Source organism: Cervus elaphus, chromosome 11 (genome assembly GCF_910594005.1).
Source record: "Cervus elaphus chromosome 11, mCerEla1.1, whole genome shotgun sequence".
Taxonomy (NCBI): domain Eukaryota; kingdom Metazoa; phylum Chordata; class Mammalia; order Artiodactyla; family Cervidae; genus Cervus; species Cervus elaphus.
The window spans coordinates 33,769,946-33,796,540 of NC_057825.1; the positions used below are offsets into that span (position 1 = coordinate 33,769,946).

The following is a 26,595-nucleotide window of genomic DNA, read 5'->3' on the forward strand; positions in this document are numbered from 1 at the left end:
GCTTGTTCTGGAGCCAGTGGTCTCCACTTCCCCTGGCATATTCTGATTTCAGAAGTAAAACTAAATGTCTTCTTCTGAAAAGTTAACTTTCCACTCTCAGTTGATCAGAGTCAATAGATCAGAGGGGAACAGGAAGAATGGCATGTGTTGGTCCCAATAACAGGCTTGTTTCTGTTCTTCTCCACCTACCTCCCAATTCCATTTTCAGTGGCCACTGACCCAGATCTTATTCCAGCTTCTTTATATCCCCCCATCTCCAGCATGTAGGTACAAAAGTGCGCGTATACACACACACACACATATATTTCACTCCCACACAGGATCACACAAGGAAGGAGCAGTAGGAACTTAGATAAATCCAAGGTAAGAGAGAGGAAACTGTGTCCCCAACAGAGGACATCCAGAAAATAATCCCAGTTAGGCATGACAGGATCCTCATCACTAGAATGAATCCTACATCCACACATTTTAGCATGAAGTGAGCATTGCATCTCCTAGCCAGTGTTTGCAAAGGAATGTAGGAAACTCTGACAGTGCTGAACACCTTTCAATGGTGGACCCAACACACACTAGAAACCCCAGTACATTTTAGACCTCAACTATCACCTGTTTTGACAAACCAGAGGTACCCTGGCCCATCCCAGACCCCTGCCAGATCTTCAGTGCCTATGAGGTATGATCCCTGTAATAGAGAGCTGGCTCCCCCTTGTGGCCAGAGAGTACCTTGGTGCTAGATACCCAGGAACTCTCAGGGGACAAAACTTCTCTGAAGCTCACTTGAAACTTTTGGCACAAGGGTGAATGCTAAGGAGCCAAATAGATTTCAGTTTTATGAGAATAGAGTATTCAACCCCTTAAAGACAGCCATAAGGGCCTGCTCTATACCTGTGGGCCTCCAGCCTCTATTTGAACTCCTTTTCTTGCTCTACATTTATGTGGCTACCTCAGGTCTCTAACCAATGTCCCCTTCCTCAACATCATTTCTATAGGGCCTTCTGATGGTCATCCATTTGGTTTTTATCCTCCACAAACACCTCTTCCTAACCCTACAAGTCAAGATGGGTAAAGTCAGGAAAAGGCCCTGCAAAGGCTTTCAGTTTCTCTTTACCCACAGATTTCCCATGCTGGGTAAATACTTCTCTCCTCTTGGCCTCATGAGCAGGGTCAGGTCAGAGACGATACCCAGCTTTCCAGGACTGGAGGAGGCAAAGCCAACATGTGCAGTAGGTCTCCTCCCACATGTGGAATGGATAGAGTGCAGGGTCAGATTTCCCCAAGGCTGAATGCAGGACTACTCTGGAAGTCCAGAAAGTTTTCCTCTTTGTGTTTTTAGTTTACTTGCCAAGTACTTGGATGGTGCAAAGACAGCAAGTGAATTCATTACATGTGCAGTTGCATGTGACACGTGTTATGAACAAGGTGACCACAACTCACCTTGGGAAACTTTAGTGGCTTGGCTATGCTCTGGCATTGTAGAGCAGACAAAGATGACTAAGATCTGATCCCTACCCTGTAGGAACTCACAAGCATATATGAGCAATTCCAGTATAGGGCAGAGATCACTGAAGTGGATTAGAATACCGGGCTAGGTACAGAGAACTGCCGGAATTATTCTGAGGAGATTACAGAGTAGGGCAAGAGTCAGGGACAATTTTGAAAGAAGATTGGGGTGGGGTGAGGGAACATTCAGAGAAAACCTAGGAATGTCTGGAAACTTGCATGGGTGTGTGGATCCAGCATCAGAGAGTCAGGTCATTGTCAGTGGAACCTGAGTTCTAGGAAGAGCTAAAGAGATTCAAAGATCTTTCTTAGAACTATCCAAAGAACTTTCTTAGAACCCTAACCCTAACCCTAACCCTAACCCTAACCCTAACCCTAACCCTAATTTTGTTTCTGGATAGAAACAAAAGATAAGATGATAATTTTTACCACTGTATTTAGAAAAAGCAAATATCTGAGGTCATGAACAGCTGGAGAGTAATCTATAATAACACAAGGCAGTGATCTATCCTGAAATGACTAAAAAAGTCTATCCCAGAAGACTGGGTTGGATTGTGGAAGATGATGGAAACAATTTCCTGCTACATCCATTTGCTAGATCAAAAGTAAGAGGTGAAGAGGCAAAATATATCTGGACATTGCATATACTTCATATTTAATATATTTAAAAATAGAACTCATGCTTAACATATTTTAAGTCAACTATACCTCAATAAAACTAAATTTTTAAAAAAGAAACAAGAATGTAAACTATCAAAAAATAAAGTCCATCACAAGGCCAGAAGAGGTAAGGGGGACATGACAAGTTAATACAATATAATGCCTTGGTTGTACCCTGGGCAGAAAAGGGCCATTAGTGGAAAAACTGATGAAATTCAAATGATGTTTGGAGTTTAGTTTATAGTGAAGGTACCAAATCACATAGATTTTTTTAATGTACCAAAGTTCGATGAGATGTTAACATTCAATGAAACAGGATAAATGCCATATAAGAACTCACTGTGCTATCTTTGCAACTTTTCTGTAAATTTAAAATTTCCAAAATAAAGTGTTTTTTCTTTTAAGGTCAAATTTATTGTCATAAAATTATTTGTAATATATTATTATTCTTTTCTGTGTTGTTTATATGTTTTAAATATAGCAGGGGGTGTATACATGTCAATCCCAAACTCCCACTCCATCCCTCCTGTTCTCCCTCCCCCAGAAACCACAAGTCTGTTCTCTATATCTGTAAGTCTGTTTCTGTTTCATAGAAAGTCCATTTGTATCATATTTTATTAATAGATGCCACATATAAATGAAGTAACAAGTAACATATTCAGATTTTGGTTTATTTTATATTCAATATTACAACACGGGATATAGAAATGTTGAAAGTAAAAGAGTGGATGAAGATATACCATGCAAATATCAACCAAAATAAAATTACTATAGCAATATTATTACCAGACTCAATAACTTAAGGCAAAAAGCATTACTAGAAGTAGAGGGTCTTCATAGTGGTAAAATAATTCACCATGAATAAGTTACAATTTTAAATAACAATTAAAAAATATTTAAAGCAAAAACTATAGTACTCAAAAAAAGTACAGTACTCCAAAAAAGTACAGTACAACAGAGGATGAGATGGTTGGATGGCATCACCAACTCAATGGACGAGTTTGAGCAAGCTCCAGGAGTTGGTGATGGACAGGGAAACCTGGTGTGCTGCAGTCCATGGGGCCACAAAGAGTCAAACATGACTGAGCGACTGAACTGAACAGTACTCAAAGGAAAAATAGATTCACAGTCAAAACGAGAAATCGCACACATTTGTCTCAGTTGTTATTCACTCACTAAGTCGTGTCTGACCCTTTGCGACCCCATAGACTATAGCCCGCCAGGCTCCTCTGTCCATGAGATTTCCCAGGCAAGAATACTAGAGTGGGTTGCCATTCCCTTCTCCAGGGGATCTTGATGACCCAGAGACTAAACCCATGTCTCCTGCATTGGCGGGGTGATTTTTACCCCTAAGCCACGAGGGAAGCCCCTTGTTTCAGTAGGTGGTGGAAAATAGCAGCCAAAAGTTTAGGAATAATATGGATTTGAACATTAAGATTAGCAGAACTGACCAAATGGACATAGAGGGACACTGTCCTCACCACCTCCCACCCCCCACCTTGTCCCATATGCAGAAGAGGAAGCTCTAAAGAGACACTATTTTTAACACTTGAAGAATATATCTTATCTTTCAGCACACATAGAATTTTTAAAATTGACCATAAACTGGGAATAAAGTCTTAAAACATTTCAAAGGATTGCAATTAAAGTGCATATTCTGACCACAATGAGACTGTTAGATAACCAGAAAATTCCCCTTTGTTTAGAAATGTTTAAATGAACTACTAAATAGTCCATGGATGAAATAAGAAATCATGATGGAAATTAGAAAATAGCTAGAACAGGATGATAATAAAAATTCTATATATCATAACTTGTGGCATGAAGCTAAAGTAGTAAGTAGGAGGAAATTTATATCTTCAAATGCACAATTAGAGAAAAGGGGCTAAAAGTGAATGATCGAGTCATTTATCTTAAGAAGCAAGTTAGAAAAAAAAATCCAGCAAAATAAATTCAAGGAACAAAGAAGTAATTATGTCAGTTATATCTTAATAAGGCTGGGGGGGTGGCAGAAAGTAGAAGTAAGGAAATAATAATGACAAAAGCACAAAATACTGAAATAGAATACAAACATTCAGAAGAGTTGGTTCTTTGAAGAGATTACTTGACAAATTTCTAGCAAGATAGATACAGGAAAAGGAAGAGGGGGAGAGATAGGAGGTACAAATAACCAATATCAGAAACACAAAAGAAACAGTACTATATTTGAATAGCTGTATGTCAATACATTTGAAAGAGTAAATTAAATAGAAAAATCGCTAGAAAATACAGCTATGGTTTTTCCAGTAGTCATGTATGGATGTGAAAGTTGGACTATAAAGAAAGTTGAGCGCCAGATAATTGATGCTTCTGAACTGTGGTGTTGGAGAAGACTCTTGAGAGCCCCTTGGACTACAAGGAGATCCAACCTGTCAGTCCTAAAGAAAATCAGTCCTGAATATTCACTGGAAGGACTGATGCTGAAGCTGAAACTCCAATACTTTGGTCACCTGATGTGAAGAACTGACTCAATGGAAAAGAGCTTGATGCTGGGAAAGACTGAAGGCGGGAAGAGAAGGGGATGACAGAGGATGAGATGATTGGATGGCATCACCAACACATGGACATGAGTTTGAGTAGGTTCTGGGAGTTGGTGATGGACAGGGAAGCCTGGCATGCTGAAGTCCATGGGGTCGCAAAGAGTCGGACACAACTGGGCAACTGAACTGAACTGAACAGCTCTCCAAAGCTCAGTCAAAAAAAAAAAAATCCCCAAACAAATTCTCAGTTGTATTATAACCTTCAAATAAATTGAATCTGTGGTCAAAAATCCTCACCCACAGAAAACTCCAGGCTTGTATGGCTTTGCTGCCTAGTTGTACAATCACTGAAGTATCAAATAGTTCCATCTCATACAAACTCTTTCAGAGTGTAAAGAAAAAGGAAACATTTCCTAACTCATAAGTCTAGCATAACCTTGATATCAAAAGCCTGACAAAGACAGAACAAGAGAAGAAAATCACAGGCTGGCCTCATCCTTGTAAACAGGTCACAAAAATCCTAAACAAATTCAATTGGAATGTAGCAGTACATTTAATGACAATTCTCAATTTACTTAAGAAGACGTGTTTACAAATTAGTAATTATTAGTAATCAGAAAAATTTAAGTTATAACCACTATGAAATATCATTACCATATATACCTAAATGGCCAAAACTAAACAGTCTGACAGTTACAAAGAGTCAGACACGACTGAGCAACTGAACTGAGCTGAAACAGCCTGACTGACAATCCCATGGACAGAAAGCCTGGTGGGCTACAGTCCACAGTATCGCAAAGAGATGAACATGATTGAGCAGGAGACAAAACAAAACAAAAACAGCCTGACAATACCACATGTTGTCATGAAAAAGAAAGCAAGAAGAACTGCCACTCACCACTGGTGGAATTATTAATTTATATAACCACTTAGGAAAGACAGTTTGGCACTGTCTTCAAGGTTGAGTTATACCTACACTATAACCTAGCAATATCATTCCTAGATCGATACTTTGATCAGAGATCCTCAAAGTATAGTTCTTGGACCAACATCATCAATATCACCTGGAAACTTATTGGAAATGCCAAATTCCTGGGTTCCAGTCCAACTTAATCAGCAATCAGCATCCTGCAATCTGTGGTTTAACAAGCCCTCCAGATGACTCTGATACATGTTAAACCACTGCCATAGAGAAATAGAAATATATGTTCACTAAAACACATGGACCAGAGAAGGCAATGGCAACCACTCCAGTACTCTTGCCTGGAAAATCCCATGGACAGAGGAGCCTGGTAGGCTGCAGTCCATGGGGTCCCTAAGAGTTGGACATGACTGAGCAACTTCACTTTCATTTTTCACTTTCATGCATTGGAGAAGGAAATGGCAACCCACTCCAGTGTTCTTGCCTGGAAAATCCCAGGGACGGGGGAGCCTGGTGGGCTGCCATCTATGGGGTCGCACAGAGTTGGACATGATTGAAGCGATTTAGCAGCAGCAGCAGCAAGACACATGGACAAGGATGTTTTTAATAGCATTGTTGATAATGGCCAAAATGGAAAACAAGCCAAATGTCCATCAACATTAAAATGGATTAAAAAATTATGGAATAGCTATATACTGCTACATATATTAGCTATATAATGCAATGCAATAATAATGTGAATGAATCTCAGCTTTACAAAATAGCATGAATGACTCAAAATGGTGAGTGAATATTTAAGACACAAAAATATATTTTAATAGAAATATATTTATATAGAAAAAGTTCTTGTTGAGATATACACATGTGTTAAGACCCCAAAACTGTACCTTCACCCCTAATCTTTTTTTTAGAAATGCAGTACCTGTCACGTAATGTGTGCTCTTATGACAGGCTTCATTCCTTATAATCTTTATGGTGACTGCAGAGTATTTCATAATACGGATATATCACATTTACTTAACCAGGTCCTTGTTGATGGGCTTTTCAAGAATATTATTTTGGCTGCCTCAATAGACTGAAAGTTCTATGAGGTGAGAGTCCATGTCTGTCTTCTTTTAAGACAGGGCCTACTATTCAACAGTTATTGCATTGTTTTTCCAAATGAATTTTCCTATAAGAAAAAAAATGCCCTGGCCAGTTTTATTTATCTTTGTTATCTACTAGACCATTCAGGTATGACCTAAATCAAATCCCTTATAATTATACAGTGGAAGTGAGAAATAGATTAAAGTGACTAGATCTGATAGACAGAGTGCCTGATGAACTTTGGATGGAGGTTCGTGACATTGTACAGGAGACAGGGATCAAGACCATCCCCAAGAAAAAGAAATGCAGAAAAGTAAAATGTCTGTCTGAGGAGGCCTTATAAATAGCTGTGAAAAGAAGAGAAGCGAAAAGCAAAGTGAAAAAGGAAAGGTATACCCATTTCAATGCAGAGTTCCAAAGAATAGCAAGGAGAGATAAGAAAGCCTTCCTCAGGGATCAATGCAAAGAAATAGAGGAAAACAATAGAATGGGAAAGACTGGAGATCTCTTCAAGAAAATTAGAGATACTAAGGGAACATTTCATGCAAAGATGGGTTCAATAAAGGACAGACATGGTATGGACCTAACAGAAGCAGAAGATATTAAGACAAGGTGGCAGGAATACACAGAACTACACAAAACAGATCTTCATGACCCAGATAATCATGATGGTGTGATCACTCACCTAGAGCCAGACATCCTGGAGTGTGAAGTCAAGTGGGCCTTAGGAAGCATCACTAGGAACAAAGCTAGTGGAGGTAATGGAATTCCCGTTGAGCTATTTCAAATCCTAAAAGATGATGCTGTGAAAGTGCTGCACTCAATATGTCAGCAAATTTGGAAAACTCAGCAGTGGCCACAGAACTGGAAAAGGTCAGTTTTCATTCAAATCCCAAAGAAAGACAATGCCAAAGAATGCTCAAACTACTGCACAATTGAACTCATTTCACATGCTAGTAAAGTAATGCTCAAAATTCTCCAAGCCAGGCTTCAGCAATACATGAACTGTGAACTTCCAGATGTTCAAGCTGGATTTGGAAAAGGCAGAAGAACCAGAGATCAAATTGCTAACATCCGCTGGATCATCGAAAAAGCAACGGAGTTCCAGAAGAACATCTATTTCTGCTTTATTGACTATGCCAAAGCCTTTGACTGTGTGGATCACAATAAACTGTGGAAAATTCTGAAACAGATGAGGATACCAGACCGCCTGACCTGCCTCTTGAGAAACCTGTATGCATGTCAGGAAGCAACAATTAGAATTGGACATAGAACAGCAGACTGGTTCCAAATAGGAAAAGGAGTACATCAAGGCTGTATATTATCACCCTGCTTATTTAACTTATATGCAGAGTACATCATGAGAAACACTGGGCTGGAGGAAGCACAAGCTGGAATCAAGACTGCTGGGAGAAATATCAATAACCTCAGATATGCAGATGACACCACCCTTATGGCAGAAAGTGAGGAAGAACTAAAGAGCCTCTTGATGAAAGTGAAAGAGGAGAGTGAAAAAGTTGGCTTAAAGCTCCACATTCAGAAAACTAAGACCATGGCATCCGGTCCCATCACTTCATGGCAAATAGATGGGGAAACAGTGGAAACAGTGGCTGACTTTATTTTTCTGGGCTCCAAAATCACTGCAGGTGATGACTGCAGCCATGAAATTAAAAGATGCTTACTCCTTGGAAGGAAAGTTATGACCAAATTAGACAGCATATTAAAAAGCAGAAACATTATCTTGTCAACAAAGGTCCATCTGGTCAAGGCTATGGTTTTTCCAGGGGTCATGTATGGATTTGAGAGTTGGATTATATAAAGAAATCTGAGCACTGAAGAATCGATGCTTTTGAACTGTGGTGTTGGAGAAGACTCTTGAGAGTCCCTTGGACTGCAAGGAGATCCAACCAGTCCATCCTACAGGAGATCAGTCCTGGGTGTTCATTGGAAGGACTGATGTTGAAGGTGAAACTCCAATACTTTGGCCACCTGATGCAAAGATCTGACTCATTTGAAAAGACCCTGATGCTGGGAAAGATTGAGAGCGGGAGAAGAAGGGGATGACAGAGCATGAGATGACTGGATGGCATCACCGACTCAATGGACATGAGTTTGGGTAAACACCAGGAGTTGGTGATGGACAGGGAGACCTGGAGTGCTGCAGTTCATGCAAAGAGTCGGACACGACTGAGCGACTGAACTGAACTGAACTGAATAGCATGGGTTGATTCCTTGTAAATTTTGTTTTCAGTGAATTAGCTCTAGAAAATCCAGTCAGTTCTGGATGTGATGACAAAATGGAAGTTCTAGACTTGGAAAATGTTACAGACTTAGAGTAGAGTGATCCTCTAAGTTCATTTAATTTCTCTATGTGATATCTTTTCTCTGTCTCAATGCAATAACAACTAGGAAATGTGTCAAGCATCGGATTAGGAAACCATATATCACACATTTTCTGAGAGTACCTACTTAAAGTATTCTAGCTTTCTTAAATGTGCTTGACCCTGTATTCTAACGTCTGGTTTGAAACATTTGGCACCATACCTGGACTTCTAGGGAGTAACTGGCTCCAGAGAAGACACTTACAGGGAAGGGCATGCCATTTGGAAGGCTTGCTCTTTTGAAACCTTGCCACCATATTCTCTGGTCTATAACAAATGGTCCAGTCCAATTCTAGAAGAATCATAAAGGAGCTTCCTTGAGCACTGGCTGTCAGAGCAGGGCACAGAGGCAGCTGCAGAAAAGGGCAGCAGGTGTGTGACTCAGAGAAGGGACTCAAGCAGCAAGCACATTGGCTGGACTCTTGGGATGCCCATTGTGACGTCATATGGAGTTACAGCCTTGAAGGATAAAACTGTTTGGCTGATACGGGCATGGGGTTGAGTGATGGCTCCGATTTGGGGGCTCACCATCCCACTGCCACCATATGTCAGCCTTCTACTATTATTTGGTTCCCTTGTCTGGGGGCTTTGGATGCTGTTTTCTGGGAAACAGAATAGGGAACAGGTGGCAGCCAAGACATGCTCGGAGGTACGTGATGCAACAATCTCTTGAAACTATCTGCTCCTTGCCTCTGCTCCTGGAGACATAGAAATTCCTAATCTTGGCCTGTGGGAGGAACTGACAGTGGAAAGAGGGGAGTTGAGATAGTGCCTATGGATGTCTTCCTATAAGTCACTCTCAGTCCTTTTCCTTTCAATTCATTTCAACAAACCTTGAGCACCTATTATATATGGCAGCATACTGGGAATTGAAGAAGAATAAAACACCATCTCCACCTTTTCAAGGTGTAGTGGGGGAGACAGTCAGACATATATACATATAGCCCAAGGAAAGAGAAAGGGATGAGTTAATAGATGTATAAATATTGCTAAAGAGATGAGAGGTAAAGAGTATTGTAAGATCTATAAAATATCTTTGGGGGGAGCTTAGGTTTGAGTTGTGCTTCAGAGGAAGGATAGGATTTTAAAAGTGGGTAGGATGGGGGGAGGAGGGTAATGGATGACTTTCTGGACAGAAGGAATTGATTGGGGGAAAGCAAGGGAAGCAGAAGAGTGTTGGCAGTGTTTTGAAGAGAGGTGAAGACACCTACCTGAATGGAGTGTAGAAGTGTAGAGAACGGTTTGGGGAAAACTGAGAAGAAAAGAGGTCAGAAAGAGGAAAGAGGTTAGAAGTCCCCTTGTAGAGGGATTCAAATGCCAGACTGAATAGTTGGCATAAATACTACTCTGTCTGCAATTGAAAGATATTAAAGATTTTAAAGCCAGGTGAAAGTGTGCTTAGATCTGTGCCATCTAAAGATCTGTGCTATCTAAACAGAATTTAAACTTAAAAAAATTTAAGCTTTTTCCCTCAGACTTATCACCTGGGAGTCTAATTAAAAAGCAGATTCTGATTCAGTAGTCAGGGGAAGGGATCGACAGTCTGCAATTCTAAGGAGCTCCCAGGTGATGCTACTGCTGTTAAACTGAGCACCATACGTTGGGTTTTCTGTTCATATTTGTACTTGTTTGGTGTTTTGTTTTGTTTTGGTTTTTGGCCACGTTGCCTGGCAGAAATCTTAGTTCCATGAGCAGGGATTGAACCCTGGGCCGTGGCACCGAGTCCTAACCACTGGACTGCCAGAGAAGTCCCAAGTACCATACTTTGGATGTGAGGCTTTACATACCTCCAGGGAGTGCTTCCCTAGTGGCTCAGCTGATAAAGAATCCACCTGCAATGCGGGAGACCTGGGTTCGATTGCTGGGTTGGGAAGATCCCCTGGAGAAGGGAATGGCTACCCGCTCCAGTAGAATTGCCTGGAGAGTTCTAGGGACAGAGGAGCCTGGTGGGTTACGGTCCGGGGGGTCCCAAAGAGTTGGACAGACTGAAGTGACTTAGCACAGCACAGTGAGTGTCTACGGTAGTTCTCTGGCTTGGTTAAACCAATAGAGGCTACGTTAAAAATGTAGTGAGGAGAGAAAAGGAGGTGAAAGAGTCAGAGCAGCGAGATGGGAAACAGGACCTTGATTCACTCCCCCAGCGTTTATCACCTGCCACCAACACCATGTACAAGGCATTCCTCTGGGAACCACGGATGAAGTTAATGGAAGGAACGAAAATCTGCCCTCTGGGCTGTAAAAGGAAAAGGGCCTCGGGTGAAAATTTGGATGTAGGAAGCAAGGCAGAAAGAGTGAAGGGGGAAATTCCAATGGTTAGAACTCTGAGCTTCCACTGAAGGGAGCATGAGTTTGAGCCCTGGTTGAAGAACTAAGATCCTGTCACACTATGTGACCAAAAAAAGGACAAAGAAAGAAAGTAAAGAGACTGAGTCTTTTTTCCTGATTGGACCTTAAATACAAACAGTTGACTATAAACATTATCATCATTTTCCTATGAGGACTATATTCATCTTTGTATCCTCTATGCCTGGTATACTACCTTTCATGTAGTAAGCACTCCACGTAGGTTTGTGAAATGAAAGAATGGCTTCTCAGTTTTAACCCTGAATGATTGAAAAGATGGCATTTTAAACAACACAGGAAACATCTGACAAAAGTTACAAGTGTGGCAGGAGGCAGAAAATGTATGTAATGTGGAGATATTAATCAAGCTTCTCAAATTAATAGTCTAGACTTGGGCTATCCAGTCTAACATCTGTTGGCTACATGTGGCCATTTAAATTTAAATTGACCAAAATTAAATAAAATTTAAAATTTGGTTCCTTAATTGCACTACCTACATTCAAGTGTTCAGATAGGATGATTTCCATCATCATAGAATATTCTGTTGGGTGGCATTAACCTAAACTTTAAATCTTGGAGATAGATAGTGGCTGTCTGTGTATTTGGACACAAAATCCTTTTATTTTTTTTTCCTCAGAAACATTTCTCAAGTGTGGCAATCCAGATTCAGTGTCAATGTTTTAACTACAATTCCTCTTGAACTGTTTTCAGTCTCTAAGTGGTTTCCTACAAATGTTTTCCAGCCTAAGAGCATAGACCCTGGCTCTACAAAACAACACGAGAGCACACACAAAACCTCCCAAAGCTGATTGTGCCACTCCACTAAAAGTAACTCAAGAAACTGATAGGGACTTCCCTGGCAGTCCAGAGGTTAAGACTGTGCACTTCTAGTGCAAGGGGTACATATTTGATCCCTGGTTGGGGAGCTAAGATCCCACATGTCTCCTGGCATGGCCAAAAACAAACAAAAAGAAACTAACAAAAATTTCTCAGCATCCCACTGCCTGCAGCAGCATTTCTTAAACTTTTTTACTTTCAAACTTCTTTGCCAAAATTTGTCAATCACCTTAAGAATTTAAAAATTGTTTCATCACTTTTTCATAATATTTAAGCGATTTGGGATAAATAATATTTCATTTTAAAACACTGTGTTTTCTTAAAATTGCAAAGTTCATTTTAATATCATCTGTTATAGATAAATGTTCACCTTTTCTCATGTAACAAGTGATGCATGACATTTAATTGACTTTAACTTAACAGATATGAACCCCCCCTCCACATTTAGGTATGAAAAATGGTAAATGTATTTCTTTGTCTACATCAAATATAATCCAGCTTAAACTTCCTATCACCTAGGTTGGCACAAAGTCTAGTATCTGTTTTTCTTCCCCAATCTGTGTGCCATATGAGAACCCTGGAGTGGGTGCAATTTATCCAAAATACCAGAGGGCAGGTCCTTAGCTATGGAAACAGCTGTTGCTTTTCTTCTTTGCCATCTTAAGGCAAAAATTGCAGTTGTGTGCCAAGCTTGATCACAGAGACCTTTGCCAAAGACCCCAGTCCACTATATCTGAGCTCTTAAGAGCAGGAGGAATAAATTGCATCAGGCTGAGGGCCTCACTGCCCAGCAAACCTGTAGTGTCCCTGTTGTTTCCCAGTTTCAGTGAGTCAGCTCATCTCTTCTTAACTCCAGAAGCACCAAACACTAGACCTCTGGCACAATTCAACTTAAAATCCTCCACAGACCTAGTTTTATATGAGGGTTATCTCACATATTGAGATATATCATACACTGGAAGTTCCAACCAATCTTTTCAGCACCCAAAAACTAGCTCCCTACTCTGGATTAGGAGAAACAAGACTGTAAGAACACATTCCTGGCTACCTTTTTCGGTGAGGGGAAACATTAGTTTCTCTCAACAGAAGAATGCAGCAATAAACACAAAGTGGAGTATAACTTATTCCATGCTGCTCTTCTACATAAAAAAAAATTCTCACTACGTATTTATGTAAGAAGAAGCTATTTTTTTCAACAATCCTACTTTTTATTCAGATACACAGGTTCCCCTTGACTTTTACCACAATAAAAAAATTAAAACAAAGAAAAGTAGAGTGAGTCTATGAAACCTTTTATAAGCCAAAATGACACAAAGAGAAGAGATTACCTTAGCACATATCTTTCTAATGGATACATAGAATAAATTGAGATAAAGCGCAGATGCTCACAGACACATTTCAAAGCTATGACGGCCTGATGATGAGATGCTGAGTGTAGTTCTCAGGGAAGCTGTGTGGCAGGGCCATTCTTGCTGCTGGAGTGCGTGCTGCTTCTACAATAACTCGCCACAAAATGAATGTTGAATGATTTTGCCTTTGTTTCCCCTATAAAAATAAAAATCCTCTGTAGATTTCTTTCAGTTAGCAAAAACATACTAATAAAGGTCTTTCTTAAAATGGAAGCAGCATAAGACAAATTTTCAAAAAGTGGAGGATACTTGTAGTTACATGCAGTAAAATGCACAGATACTAAGTGTACCGCTTGATGAATTTTGATAAATTCATACACCCATTAACTAACACCCCAGTCAAGGTACAGCAAGCATTGCCATAATCCTGGAAAGTTCCCTCATGTTTCTTTTCTACTCAAAGGAAACATCATTTCTGATTTATATCATCATGGATTAGTTTTGCCTATTCTTGAAACATGTTTAAATACACAATGTTTTAATATACAATGTATATTCTTTACTATCTGGCTTCTTTTTGCTGAGCATATTTTTGAGGTTCATGTATGTTGTCAACAATAAATTCTGAAGTGCCATTATGTCATGCTTATTAGTTTGGGGACCTAGTGTATATTGAAATATAGAATGATATTTAACTACCTGTTGGCATAAAAAATAGACCAAAAAATTTCATTCCATGATCCAGTGGCTATAATTCTTGCATCTTGCATTTCAAAAAGCCAGTTGTTATTTTATACTTAAAAATTAATATCTATATGAGAAAGTGAGGTTTCAGGATGTTCATTGCAAATAACACATTGTTGATATGGAACCCCATTTCCAGTAGAAGACAAATTGCTTGGGCAAGTGGTAATATGTTTAATTTTAGTAGATGATGCTGAACAGTTTTCTAAAGTGATTATATCCATTTACACTCCCACAAGTAGGGTACGAGTGTTTCAGTTTCTCCACATTCTTGCCAGTACTTGTATCTAAGTTCAGTTACTCTAACGAGTGTGTTTGGTATTGCATTGTGGTTTAATGAGCATTTCCCTAATGATTAATGATATGGAACAACTTCTCAGGTTTATTGGTCTTTTGGAAATCCTGTTGTGAACTGTCTGCTCAATTCCTTTGCCAATTTGTAAGGATTGGGTTGTCAGCCTTTTAAATCCTTATTGATTTTTAGGAATTCTTTAATTATGCATATGAGTCTTTTGTCAGTTATTGGTATTAAAAACAAATCCTCATTCTGTGGCTTACCTTTTCACTCACAGTGGTGTGTTAATAAACAGAAGTTCTTAATTTTAATGAAATCTAATATATCAATTTTGGGTTTATGTTTAATGATTTTTCTGTTTTTTCCCAGTGTGAAAATATTTGCCTATTGCTAGGCTATGATGATACTCTTTTATGTTTCTTCTAAAAAGCTTTTTTATTCCTTTCACATTTAGATCTATGATCCATCTCAAATTACTTTTTCTGTATGATGTAAGGTAGCGATAAAAGTTCTTTTTTGTTCTACACAGATATCCAATTCCTCCAGTAGGGCAGGGACTCAGTGCAATTTAGTTGCTCAGTTGTGTCTGACTCTTTGTGACCCCATGGACTGCAGCATGCCAGGTTTCCCAGTCCATCACCAGCTCCTGGAGCTCACTCAAAGTAGGGCAGGGATGAGTGTGAAATAAATGAGGCACTCAACTTGGGGACAACATTTAAGGTCACCATAAAACTTTGTGATTAAGATAATATTTAATGCAATATTGTTTAAAAAAGACAAACTTAATGTGGAAAATCTATGATGAACAAAACATTAGAATTTTAAAACTGACTCTGCACTTACATGACCATACATCACCACCTCGCTCTAAAATCCTGGGCCTTTCTTCCAACACCATTTATTGAAATAGCCATCATTTTCTCATTGACTTGCATTGGTGACCCTGTCATAAATTAGGTAATTACATATAAGTGTGGTTCTGTTTCAAGAGTCTCCTCTTTGTCACACTGGTTTATTTTCTATACTTGCACTGACAACTGTTCTTAAATATATAATTATTTTGTAGATAGTCTTGAAATCTGGTCTAGTAAATATTCCAACTCTGACCTTCAAAATTGCCTTAGCTATTCTAGGTCATTGAACAAATTTTAAAATCATTCTGTTAATTGTCTCATAAAGACATTCAGGATTTTGATTGAAATTGCATTGGATTTGTAGTTCAGATTAAGGATAACTGACTTCCTAAAAATAATGAGTCATCTGACCTATGAATGTATTTGTGTCTCCATTCATTTAGGTCTTCTTATTTCTTCCAAAAATACTTAGTTTTCAATAAAGAGGGTTTTTAAAAATTACAGTAAGTGATTGTTTTTCATTTTTATTAGGAAACTTTTCAAACAAATCAACAGCATACAGAAGTATATAGTGAATCTTCATGAACCCATCACCCAGGTTCAATTCTCGTAATAATTTAATTATTAATAATTAACCACATAATTTTGTAGCAAATCTCAGATAATATAATTTCATTAATAATTAAATATGAATATCTAAAAATTAAGTGTTCTCTGAAAATAATAATAATATCATTATTATGCCTAAAATTTTAATAATAACTCTTGAATACCACCAAATATCATCAGTATTCAAATTCCAATTGTCTCATAAATGATATAAATTATTGTTTACAGTCTGTTTAACTCAAGATCAAATAAGGTCCACATATTGAGATTGATTGGTGTGTTTCTTAAGTTCTTTCTAATTTGTATTAATAGATTCTCCACCTCTATATTTTTCTTTGCATTATTTTTTTTCTTTCCATTTTTGTATTAAAGAAAGATTGGTTGGTGGTTTCTTACATTCTTTCTAATTTGTAGATTCCCCACCTCCGTGATTTTCTTTCTTTCCATTTTTGTATTAAAGAAAGGGATTGTTTATCTTCTAGAGTTTTTCAAGCAGAATTTTGCTTATTAAATGCTCCAGTTGTCATTTATCATGTTTTTTTGTCTTCTGTGTTTCCTATAAATGAGGAAGTTGGATCTAAGTCTTATCAGAATTAGGTTTGTTTTTGGGGGGCAAGATTATTTCATAGACGATGGTGGTTATCAGGAGGTTCAGAGCGTTTGGTTTGGTATAGTATAACTGTCATCTTCTAAATGATGCCAATGCTTGGAAATAAGTAGATGTTTTTAGATTGATCTTCTACTCAGTGAAGTGAAAGTCGCTCGCTCAATCGTGTCTGACTCTTTGCGACCCCATGGACTATACAGTCCACGGAACTCTCTAGGCCAGAATACTGGAGTGGGTAGCCTTTCCCTTCTCCAGGGGATCTTCCCAACCCACGGATTGAACCCAGGTCTCCCCCATTGGAGGTGGATTTTTTACCAGCTGAGCCACAAGGGAAGACCAAGAATACTGGAGTGGGTAGCCTATCCCTTCTCCAGGGCATCTTCCCGACCCAGGAATCGAACTGGGGTCTCCTGCATTGCAGGTGGATTCTTTACCAACTGAGCTATCAGGGAAGCCCCCTTATGCTCAGAGACTTTGCTAAATTTGCTTATCACTCCTTGAAACTTATCTATAGATTCTTGTTTGAAAAGTATATTGTGATATTCTACACAACCATATTGTTTGAGAGTGATAATTTTATTTCTTCCTTTTCAATCCTATGCCTTTTATTTCTTTTCCTTGCTCTTTTTGCACTGACTAGAACTTCAAGTACATTGTTCAACAGAAGTGATGCTAGTGGAAATCTTTATCTCCTTTTTATATATTTAAAAAATATATCTGCGTATCTATTTCTTTGGCTGCATCAACCAGAATCTTGGGCAGAATCTTCTGTTGCAGCACACTTAGTTGCTCTACGGCATATGGGATCTTCATTCCCTGACCAGGAATCAAACTCTCATCCCCCAAATTGCAAGGCAAATTTTTAATCACTGGAGCACCAGAGAAGTCCCTTCTTTTTTGTTTTTAATACAGAAGGAGGTTTTCCTTACCTCATCCTTCATGTATATTGTTTGCTATGTGATTTTTGCAAATGTTCTTCATTAGATTAAGAAAGCTTTCTTTTATTTCTAGTTTGCTAAGGATTTTAGCATGAATGGGTATTGAATTTTATCAGGGTTTTTTCTGCCTCTATTGAGATGCTCAGATGCCTTTTCTTGTTTATTCTACTAATGTGCTGCATTACAATTAATGTCTAAAATATTAGACTACCTGTGAATTCCTGGAATAAATATGACATGTTTGTGATGTTGTTCATGATCTTTTTTATGTATTAATAGTTTGCTGATATGTCATTTAGAGTTTTTACATCTGTATTTTTAAAAGTATCTTAGAAAACATTTGCATTTTTTTGCACTTGTAATGATGAAAATGATTGACCTATAATTTTCCTTTCTAGTACTATCTTTATCAGATTTTAGAATCAAGGTTATTCTAGGCCCCTACAATAAAGGGAGAAGTAATCCCTTTTTCTTTCTCATTAACATAGCCAAAGCATTTCTATCACTCAGGAAATTCCAAGGGTTTTTGGACCTTTGGGCCAGGAACCCAAGACAAACACCAAATATATTCTTTATTATTACACACGACACTGCTGTGTGCCGTGCTTAGTTGCTTAGTCGTGTCTGACTCTTTGCGATCCCATGGACTGTAGCCCACCAGGGTCTTCTGTCCATGGAGATTTTCCAGGCAAGTATACTGTAGTAGGTTGCCATGCCCTCCTTCAGGGGATCTTCCCAACCCAGGGATTGCAGGCAGATTCTTTACCATCTGAGCCACACACAACACATGCACACCTGAACACATATGTGAAAGCACGAGAGAGAACTGGCTTACATAATCATACAGGCTGACAAACCCAATATTCTTATGGCAGGTTGAAAACTCAGGGTTTCTATTTTTCAATCTTAAGGCAGAATTCCTTCCTCTTCAGGAAACATACCTCATTCTCTGCTCTAAGGCCATCAACTAATTGGATGATGCCCACCTGCATTATGTAGGGTAATTTCTTTTACTTAAAGTCGACTGATTTTAGATGTTAATCATATCTTAAAAATACTTCTCCAGCAACATCTAGACTAGTGTTTGGTTATAACCAGGGGCACCATTGCCTAGCATATAAAATTAACCATCACGACGTAAAATTAACATAAAACTAATCATCACAACCTTTTTTTTTTGAAGAATGTTATAGTTTTGGCTCTGCGATCTAAGTCTTTGACACATTTTTAGTTAATTTTTGTAAATAGAATAAAGGGTTCAACTTCATTCTTTTTATTTTTGGCTGTGCTGGATCTTCCTTGCTGTGTGGTCTTTTCTCTAGATGCAGTGAGCAGAGGCTACTCTCTAGTTGTGATGTGTGGGCTTCTCATTGTAGTGGTTTCTCTTGTTGCAGAGCCAGGCTTTAGGGCACGTAGGTTCAGAGTTGTGGTTCCCAGGCTCGAAAGGACAGGCTCAATAGTTGTGGTGCATGGGCTTAGTTGCTCCACGCCATGTGGGATCCTCCCACATCAAGGATTGAACTTGTGCCTTCTGCAATGGCAGGCAGATTCTTTACCACTAAGCCACCAGGGACGCTCCACCCACCCCCACAACTTCATTCTTTTCTATATGTTTATTCAGATGTCCCAGCACCATTTGTTGAAAGACTGGTCATTCCCTATTGAATGGTCTTGGTATCCTTATAGAAAATCAATTGGTTGCAAATATGAGAGTTTATTTCTAGACTCTCAGTTCTAGTCCATTAATCTATATATCCATCCTTATATTAGTACCAAACTGTTTTTGACTACTGTAGCTTTGTTGAAAGTTTTAAAATCAGGAAGTGAGAGTAGTTCAACTTGTTTTTCTTTTTCAGGATTGTCTTGGCTATTTAGGGTCCCTTGTAATTTCATATGGATTTTAGGATCAGCTTTGCCATTTCTGCTAAAATGAGAAATAAGAGGCATCAAAATTGGAAAGGAAAAAGTAACTGGGATTTTGATAGGATTATACTGAATCTGTAAATTGCTTAGGAGTATTGCCATCTTAACAAAATTAAATCTTCCCATCCATTATTAAGGCTGGACTGCAAGGAGATCCAACCAGTCCATCCTAAAGGAGATCAGTCCTGGTTGTTCATTGGAAGGACTGATGTTGAAGCTTAAACTCCAATACTTTGGCCACCTGATGCGAAGAGCTGACTCATTTGAAAAGACCCTGATGCTGGGAAAGATTGAGGGCAGGAGGAGAAGGGGATGACAGAGGATGAGATGTTTGGATGGCATCACTGACTGGATGGACATGGGTTTGGGTGAACTCCTGGAGTTGGTGATGGACAGGGAGGCCTGGCGTGCTGCGCGGTTCATGGGGTTGCAAAGAGTTGGACACAACTGAGCGACTGAACTGAACTTTCCATTTAAGTCTTCTTTAACGTCTTCAACAATGCTTTGTAGTTTTCAGTATGTAAAACTTACATCCCCTTGGTTAAATTCATTTCTACATAGACAAATACTGTATGATATCATTTATGTGGAATCTAAAAAATAATACAAACAAATGTATATATAAAACAGTGTCACAGATATAGAAAAAAACAGTCATTACCAAAGGGGAGAGGGAAGGGGGAACAAATTAGGGGTATGGGATTAAGAAATACAAATTACTATGTACAGAATAAGATATATATATATATCATATAGTAATATTTTATATTACTATGTATAGAATATATACATTGTGCATAAGGAATTATAACCATTATCTTGTAATAACTTTTAATGGAGTATAATCTGTAAAAATACTGAATCACTATATGCTGTACACCAGAAACTAATATTATATTACAAATCAACCATACTCCAGTAAAAAAAATTAAGTATTTTATTTTTTAATTAAAAAACTTTTATTCTTTATGATACTAAAAATGGAATTATATTCATTTTCTTTCCACATTGTTCACTGTATGTAGAAATACAACTTATTGTTGTGTGTCAGTGTGTATCTTTTAACTTTTAGAGGTAAATTTATTTGTTAGCTCTAATAATTTTTTGTGTATATGTGTTCTTTAGGATTTTCTGTCAGTAAGGTTATATCATCTGTGGACAGAGATAATTTTACTTTTTCCTTTCCAATTTGGGTGTCTTTTATTTCTCTTTCTTACCTAATTGCTCTGGTTAGAACTTCCAGTACAATGTTATGAAGAAGTAGTGAAAGTGGGCATCCCTTTTTTAAATTGAATTATAATTGATTTACAATGTTGTGTTAGTTTGAGAATCTCTTTTTCATATTTAATTTTTTAAAATGTATTTGTTTTTTTTATTTGAAGGATAATGCTTTACAGAATTTTGTTTTCTGCCAAATGGATAGTTTCATTGAGTAGAAAGGTCTGAGTAGTTATTTTCTTTTAGCATACTGAGGATGTCATTCCACTGTTTTCTGGATTCCATTATTTCTAAAAAGATATAAACTATTAATCTTATTGCTCCTTTGAATGTTATGAGTCCTTCATCTTTGGCTCTTTTAAAAATTCAGCAACTTTGGTTTTCAGCACTTTCTAATGTACTTAAGTTTGGCTTTTCTTTGTCGTTACATTGCTCATAACACTTCTTGCATTTATAGCTTGAATCTCAGGCTTTCTCAGTTTTGGAAAGTTCCCAGGGATAAACTTTCCGCCTAATACATGCTTTAGTTTTTAGAGCAGTTTTTAGGTTCACAGCAAAACTGAGCAGTAAGTACAGAGAATCCCCATATATCCACTACACTATTAAATTTCTCAAATATTTCTCTATTCTCTCTCTTTCTCTTCTGTAGTGTCTATCACTTTGTCCTTCACATTTCTTGGTTCTTATATCTTTTTTCTCTTTTTTTCCTCACCATGCTTCAGTATGAATATTGCCTTCAGACTTCTCTTCAGTTAGTTGTGTCTAATCTGCTGTTACACCCATTTTAAGTTCTTTATTGTTGTTCTAGAATTTCCATCAGATTTATTAAAATAGATTCTAGTTCTTGGTTAAGATTCTCCATCTTGTCACTTAATTTCGTGAAGACATAAAGCATATGTATTTTAAACACCATGCCTTTTTAACAACATCTGGATTGCCTGAGAATTTGTTTGTAGTGCTTGTGTTTGTCTCTTAGTTTTCAATCATTCAGTCTTATCTTCAAGTATACATGGCAATTTTTAGTTGAATAATAGATATTTTAAAAGTAAAATTTAAGAGATAATTCAAAGCTCTGGATAAATTACTTTCCTCTAAACAGTAGAATTGTTTTTGCTTCTGGAAGTCATCTAGAGTAAGGAAAGATGATCTTAATCCAATCAAGGGTTAGATTCATTGAAGGCTGAGCTTCAGTTTTAGAGACTAGTTTATTTCAGGTTTATTACCAAGATATGGCCATTTGGAGATACCAACTAAAAGCCTGGAATTTCTATTAAGGCCCCTCCTTCTTGGTCCCTGAAGTCAGTTTTTGTCCATTAGCCATATAAAACTACTGAATGTTCTGCTTAGACTTTTATACATAATTTAAAAAATAATTTTATTTATTTATTTTTGGCTGTGCTGGATCTTTGTTGCTGCATGGGCTTTTCTGTAGTTGTGGTGAGTAGGGGCTACTCTCTAGTTGCAGTGCAAGGGCTTCTCACTGCCGTGGCTTCTCTTCTTGCAGACAGAGTATAGGCTCTAGGGCACTCCAGCTTCATAGTTGGGGCACATGGGCTCAGTAGTTGTGGCTCCCGGGCTCTAGAGCACAGGCTCAATAGTTGTGGCCCATGAGCTTAGTTGCTCTGTGGTTTGTGGATTCTTCCCAGAACAGGGATCAAACCTGTATCTCTTGTATTGACAGGTGGATTCTTTACCACTGAGCCACCAGGGAAGCCCTTGCTTAGAGTGAACATCAACATTTTAGGAGTCAGTGAACTAAAATGGACTGGAATGGGTGAATTTAATTCAGATGACCATTATACCTACTACTGTGGGCAAGAATCCCTTAGAAGAAATGGAATAGCCCTCATAGTCAAAGAGTCTGAAATGCAGTACTTGGGTGCAATCTCAAAAATGACAGAATGATCTCAGTTCATTTCCCAGGCAAACCATTCAATATCACAGTAATCCAAGTCTATGCCCCAACCACTAATGCTGAAGAAGCCAAAGTTGAATGGTTCTATGAAGACCTACAAGACCTTCTAGAACTAACACCAAAAAAAGACATCCTTTTCATCATAGGGGACTGGAATGCAAAAGTAGGAAGTCAAGAGATACCTGGAGTAACAGGCAAGTTTGTCCTTAGAGTACAAAATGAAGCAGGGCAAAGGCTAACAGAGTTTTGCCAAGAGAATGCACTGGTCATAGCAAACACACTCTTCCAACAACAAAAGAGACAACTCTAAATATGGACATCACAAGATGGTCAATACGGAAATCAGACTGGTTATATTCTTTGCAACCAAAGATGGAGAAGCTCTATACGGTCAATAAAAATAAGACCAGGAGCTGACTGTGATTCAGATCATGAACTCATTATTGCAAAATTCAGACTTAAATTGAAGAAAGTAGGGAAAAGCACTAGGCCATTCTGGTATGACCTAAATCAAATCCCTTACACTTACAGAGTGGAAGTGACAAATAGATTCAAGGAATTAGATCTGATAGAGTGGCAGAAGAACCATGGACAGAGGTGTGTAACATTGTACAGGAGGTGATAATCAAAACCATCCCCAAGAAAAAGAAATGCAAAAAGGCAAAATGGTTATCTGAGGAGGCCTTACAAATAACTAAGAAAAGAAGAGAAGCTAAAAGCAAAGGAGAAAAGGAAAGATATGCCCATCTGAATGCAGAGTTTCAAATAATAACAGGGAGAGATAAGAAAGCCTTCTTAAGTGAACAATGCAAAGAAACAGGAAAACAATATAATGGGAAAGACTAGATATCTCTTCAAGAAAATCAGAGATACCAAGGGAACATTTCATGCAAAGATGGACACAATAAAGGGCAAAAATGGTATGGACCTAACAGAAGCATAAGATATTAAGAAGACGTGCAAGAACACACAGAACTATACAAAAAAGATCTTCATGACCCAGATAACCACAATGGTGTCATCACTCACCTAGAGCCAGACATCCTGGAGTGTGAACTCAAGTGGGCCTTAGGAAGTAGCACTAGAAACAAACCTAGTGGAGGTGATGGAATTCCAGCTGAACTACTGAAAATCCTAAAAGATGATGGTTTTAGAGTGCTGCACTCAATATGCAAGCAAATTTGGAAAACTCAGCCACAAGAGGCCACAAGACTGGAAAAGGTCAGTTTTCATTCCAATCCTAAAGAAGGGCAAAGCCAAAGAATGTTCAAACTACTGCATAATGCTCTCATTTCTCATGCTAGTAAAGTAATGCTCAAAATTCTCCAAGCTAGGCTTCAACAGAATGTGAACTGAGAACTTCAAGGTGTACAAGCTGGATTTAGAAAAGGCAGAGGAACCAGAGATCAAATTGCCAACATCTGTTGGATCATCGAAAAAGCAAGAGTTCCAGAAATCTACTTCTGCTTCATTGACTATGCTAAAGCCTTTGACTAAGTGGATCACAAGAAACTGTGGGAAATTCTTCAAGAGATGGGAATACCACATCACCTTACCTGCCTCCTGAGAAACCTGTATGTAGGTCAAGAAGCAACAGTTAGAACTGACCATGGAACAATTGACTGGTTCCAAATTGGGAAAGGTGTATTTCAAGGATGTATTTTGTCACCCTGCTTATTTAACCTATATGTAGAGTAAGTATACCATGTAAAATGCCAGGCTGCATGAAACAAAACCTGAAATCATAACTGTGGGGAGAAATACCAATAACCTCAGATATGCAGATGACACCACCCTTATGGCAGAAAGCAAAGAGGAACTAAAGAGCCTCTTGATGAAGGTGAAAGAGGAGAGTAAAAAAAGCTGGTTTAAAACTTGATAGTAAAAAACTAATATCATGGCATCTGGTCCCATCACTTCATGGCAAATAGATGGGGAAACAATGGAAACAGTGACAGACTTTATTTTCTTGGGCTCCAAAATCACTGCAGATGCTGACTGCAGCCATGAAATTAAGAGACACTTGCTCCTTGGAAGAAAAGCTATGACAAACCTAAACAGCATATTAAAAAGCAGGCACATTACTTTACCAACAAATGTCTATCCAGTCAAAGCTATGGTTTCTTCAGTAGTCATGTATGGATAAGAGAGTTGGACCATAAAGAAGGCTGCGCACCAAAGAACTGATGCTTTTGAACTGTGGTGTTGGAGAAGACTCTTGAGAATCCCTTGGAATGCAGAGATCAAACCGGTCCATCCTAAAGGAAATCAGTCCTGAATAGTCATTGGAAGGACTGATGCTGAAGCTGAAGCTCCAATACTTGGCCACCTGATGCAAAAAGCTGACTTATTAGAAAAGACTCTGATGCTGGAAAAGATTGAAGGCAGGAAGAGAAGGGGATGACAGAGAACAAGATGGTTGGATGGCACCACCAACTCAATGGACATGGTGAGTTGGTGAAGGACTGGCATGCTGCAGTCTATGGGGTCGCAAAGAGTTGGACACGACTGAGTGACTCAACAACAACAACAACAATAGTCATGGTAGTTGTTTGAGGTTTAGGATGAAGATCTTTCTCAGAGAGTATCTCATCTGTTTTAGACTATGGTGCCATCAATCCAGGATGACTTCAAAATCATGGTTTGGGGACCATGCAGATGATGTGAACTTGAGCTGCAAATTACACAAAAGTTCATGACAGAGGATGAGATGGCTGGATGGCACCACCGACTCAATGGACATGGGTTTGCGTAGACTCCGGGAGTTGGTGATGGACAGTGAGGCCTGGCGTGCTGCGATTCATGGGGTCGCAAAGAGTCGGACATGACTGAGCAACTGAACTGAACTGAACAACCTGTAGTTACAACTTCTCAGATACTTCCTTCCAGTCCTCTTAACTTCTCAGGGTCAAGGCAACTTTCCCTTCAGGCCTCTGAGGTTAGAAGTGGCAGATTTGTCATTTTGTTGTCCCAGTTGGATATGGTAGTCTTCTATGGATTTTTCCCCCCCATTCTGGTATTTTCTTTAAGACGTTATTCTGTGCCCTAGGTCACAATGGTTTTCTCCAACATTTTTTTTTAAATTTTCTAGTCTACCTTTCACATTTTAGTTTTTAATACATTTAGAGTACATCTCTATATGCAGTATTAGAAAGTGATCCAATTTTATTTTTCTGTTTATATTGAGCCAATTTTCTCATCACTATCTGTTAAAGAATCTTTTTCCCATTCATTTGTAGAATTCCTTTTTTTCATATTAAGTAGCCATATATATAGGAGTCCCTTTTGAGTTCTCTATTCTGTTCTATTGGCTTACTTGTTCTTGTTTCTATTACTATATATTGTAGTGTGTCTTAGCTTTTGGTACAGCAAGTCCTTTCTTTGCTCTTCTTTTCAAGGTTGATTTAGCTGTAAATAGACCTTTATTTAGCCATACAAATTATAGATATTTTTTACAAGTCCTTGAAATAGTCCAACTGAAATTTGAATTGGGAATGTATTAAGTATAATTTAATTGGGGGAGTACTGACATCTTTATAATCTTAAATTATTCCAGCCAGAGCCTAGAATGTCTCTTCATTTATTCAGACTGTGCTCTATGTCCTTTAATAGAGCTCTAATAATCTTTTACATGATGCTGTTCTGTCTTTTTAGTTAATATCTTGGTATTGGTCATTTTATTGCTATTGTGAAAAATATCTCTCATTATTTAAAATTACATTTGTCTAGATTTTTTGCTACAGTAGAGAAATGCATTTATAAGACATTTATAAGTTGTGCTTGTATTCAGAAACCTTTGGTGAGTTCTTTCATTAGCTCTGATGGAGAATGTCTTTGATTATCATTTCAATTGCTTTCATGCTTACTGTCCTACTCGATCTATTTTTTCCCCAAT

At 38.3% G+C, this 26,595-nt stretch overlaps 1 protein-coding gene across 1 annotated transcript in view; it reads left to right on the forward strand.

The window, feature by feature from the left end:
- Positions 1 to 9,573: 9,573 nt before the first annotated feature.
- Positions 9,574 to 26,595, forward strand: part of C11H2orf16 (chromosome 11 C2orf16 homolog) — a 38,948-nt gene continuing 21,926 nt past the window's right edge. Inside the window, exon 1 of the mRNA XM_043917185.1 lies at positions 9,574 to 9,717. Coding sequence (XP_043773120.1) covers positions 9,574 to 9,717 — 144 coding nt within the window. The remainder of the gene's footprint in view (positions 9,718 to 26,595) is intronic.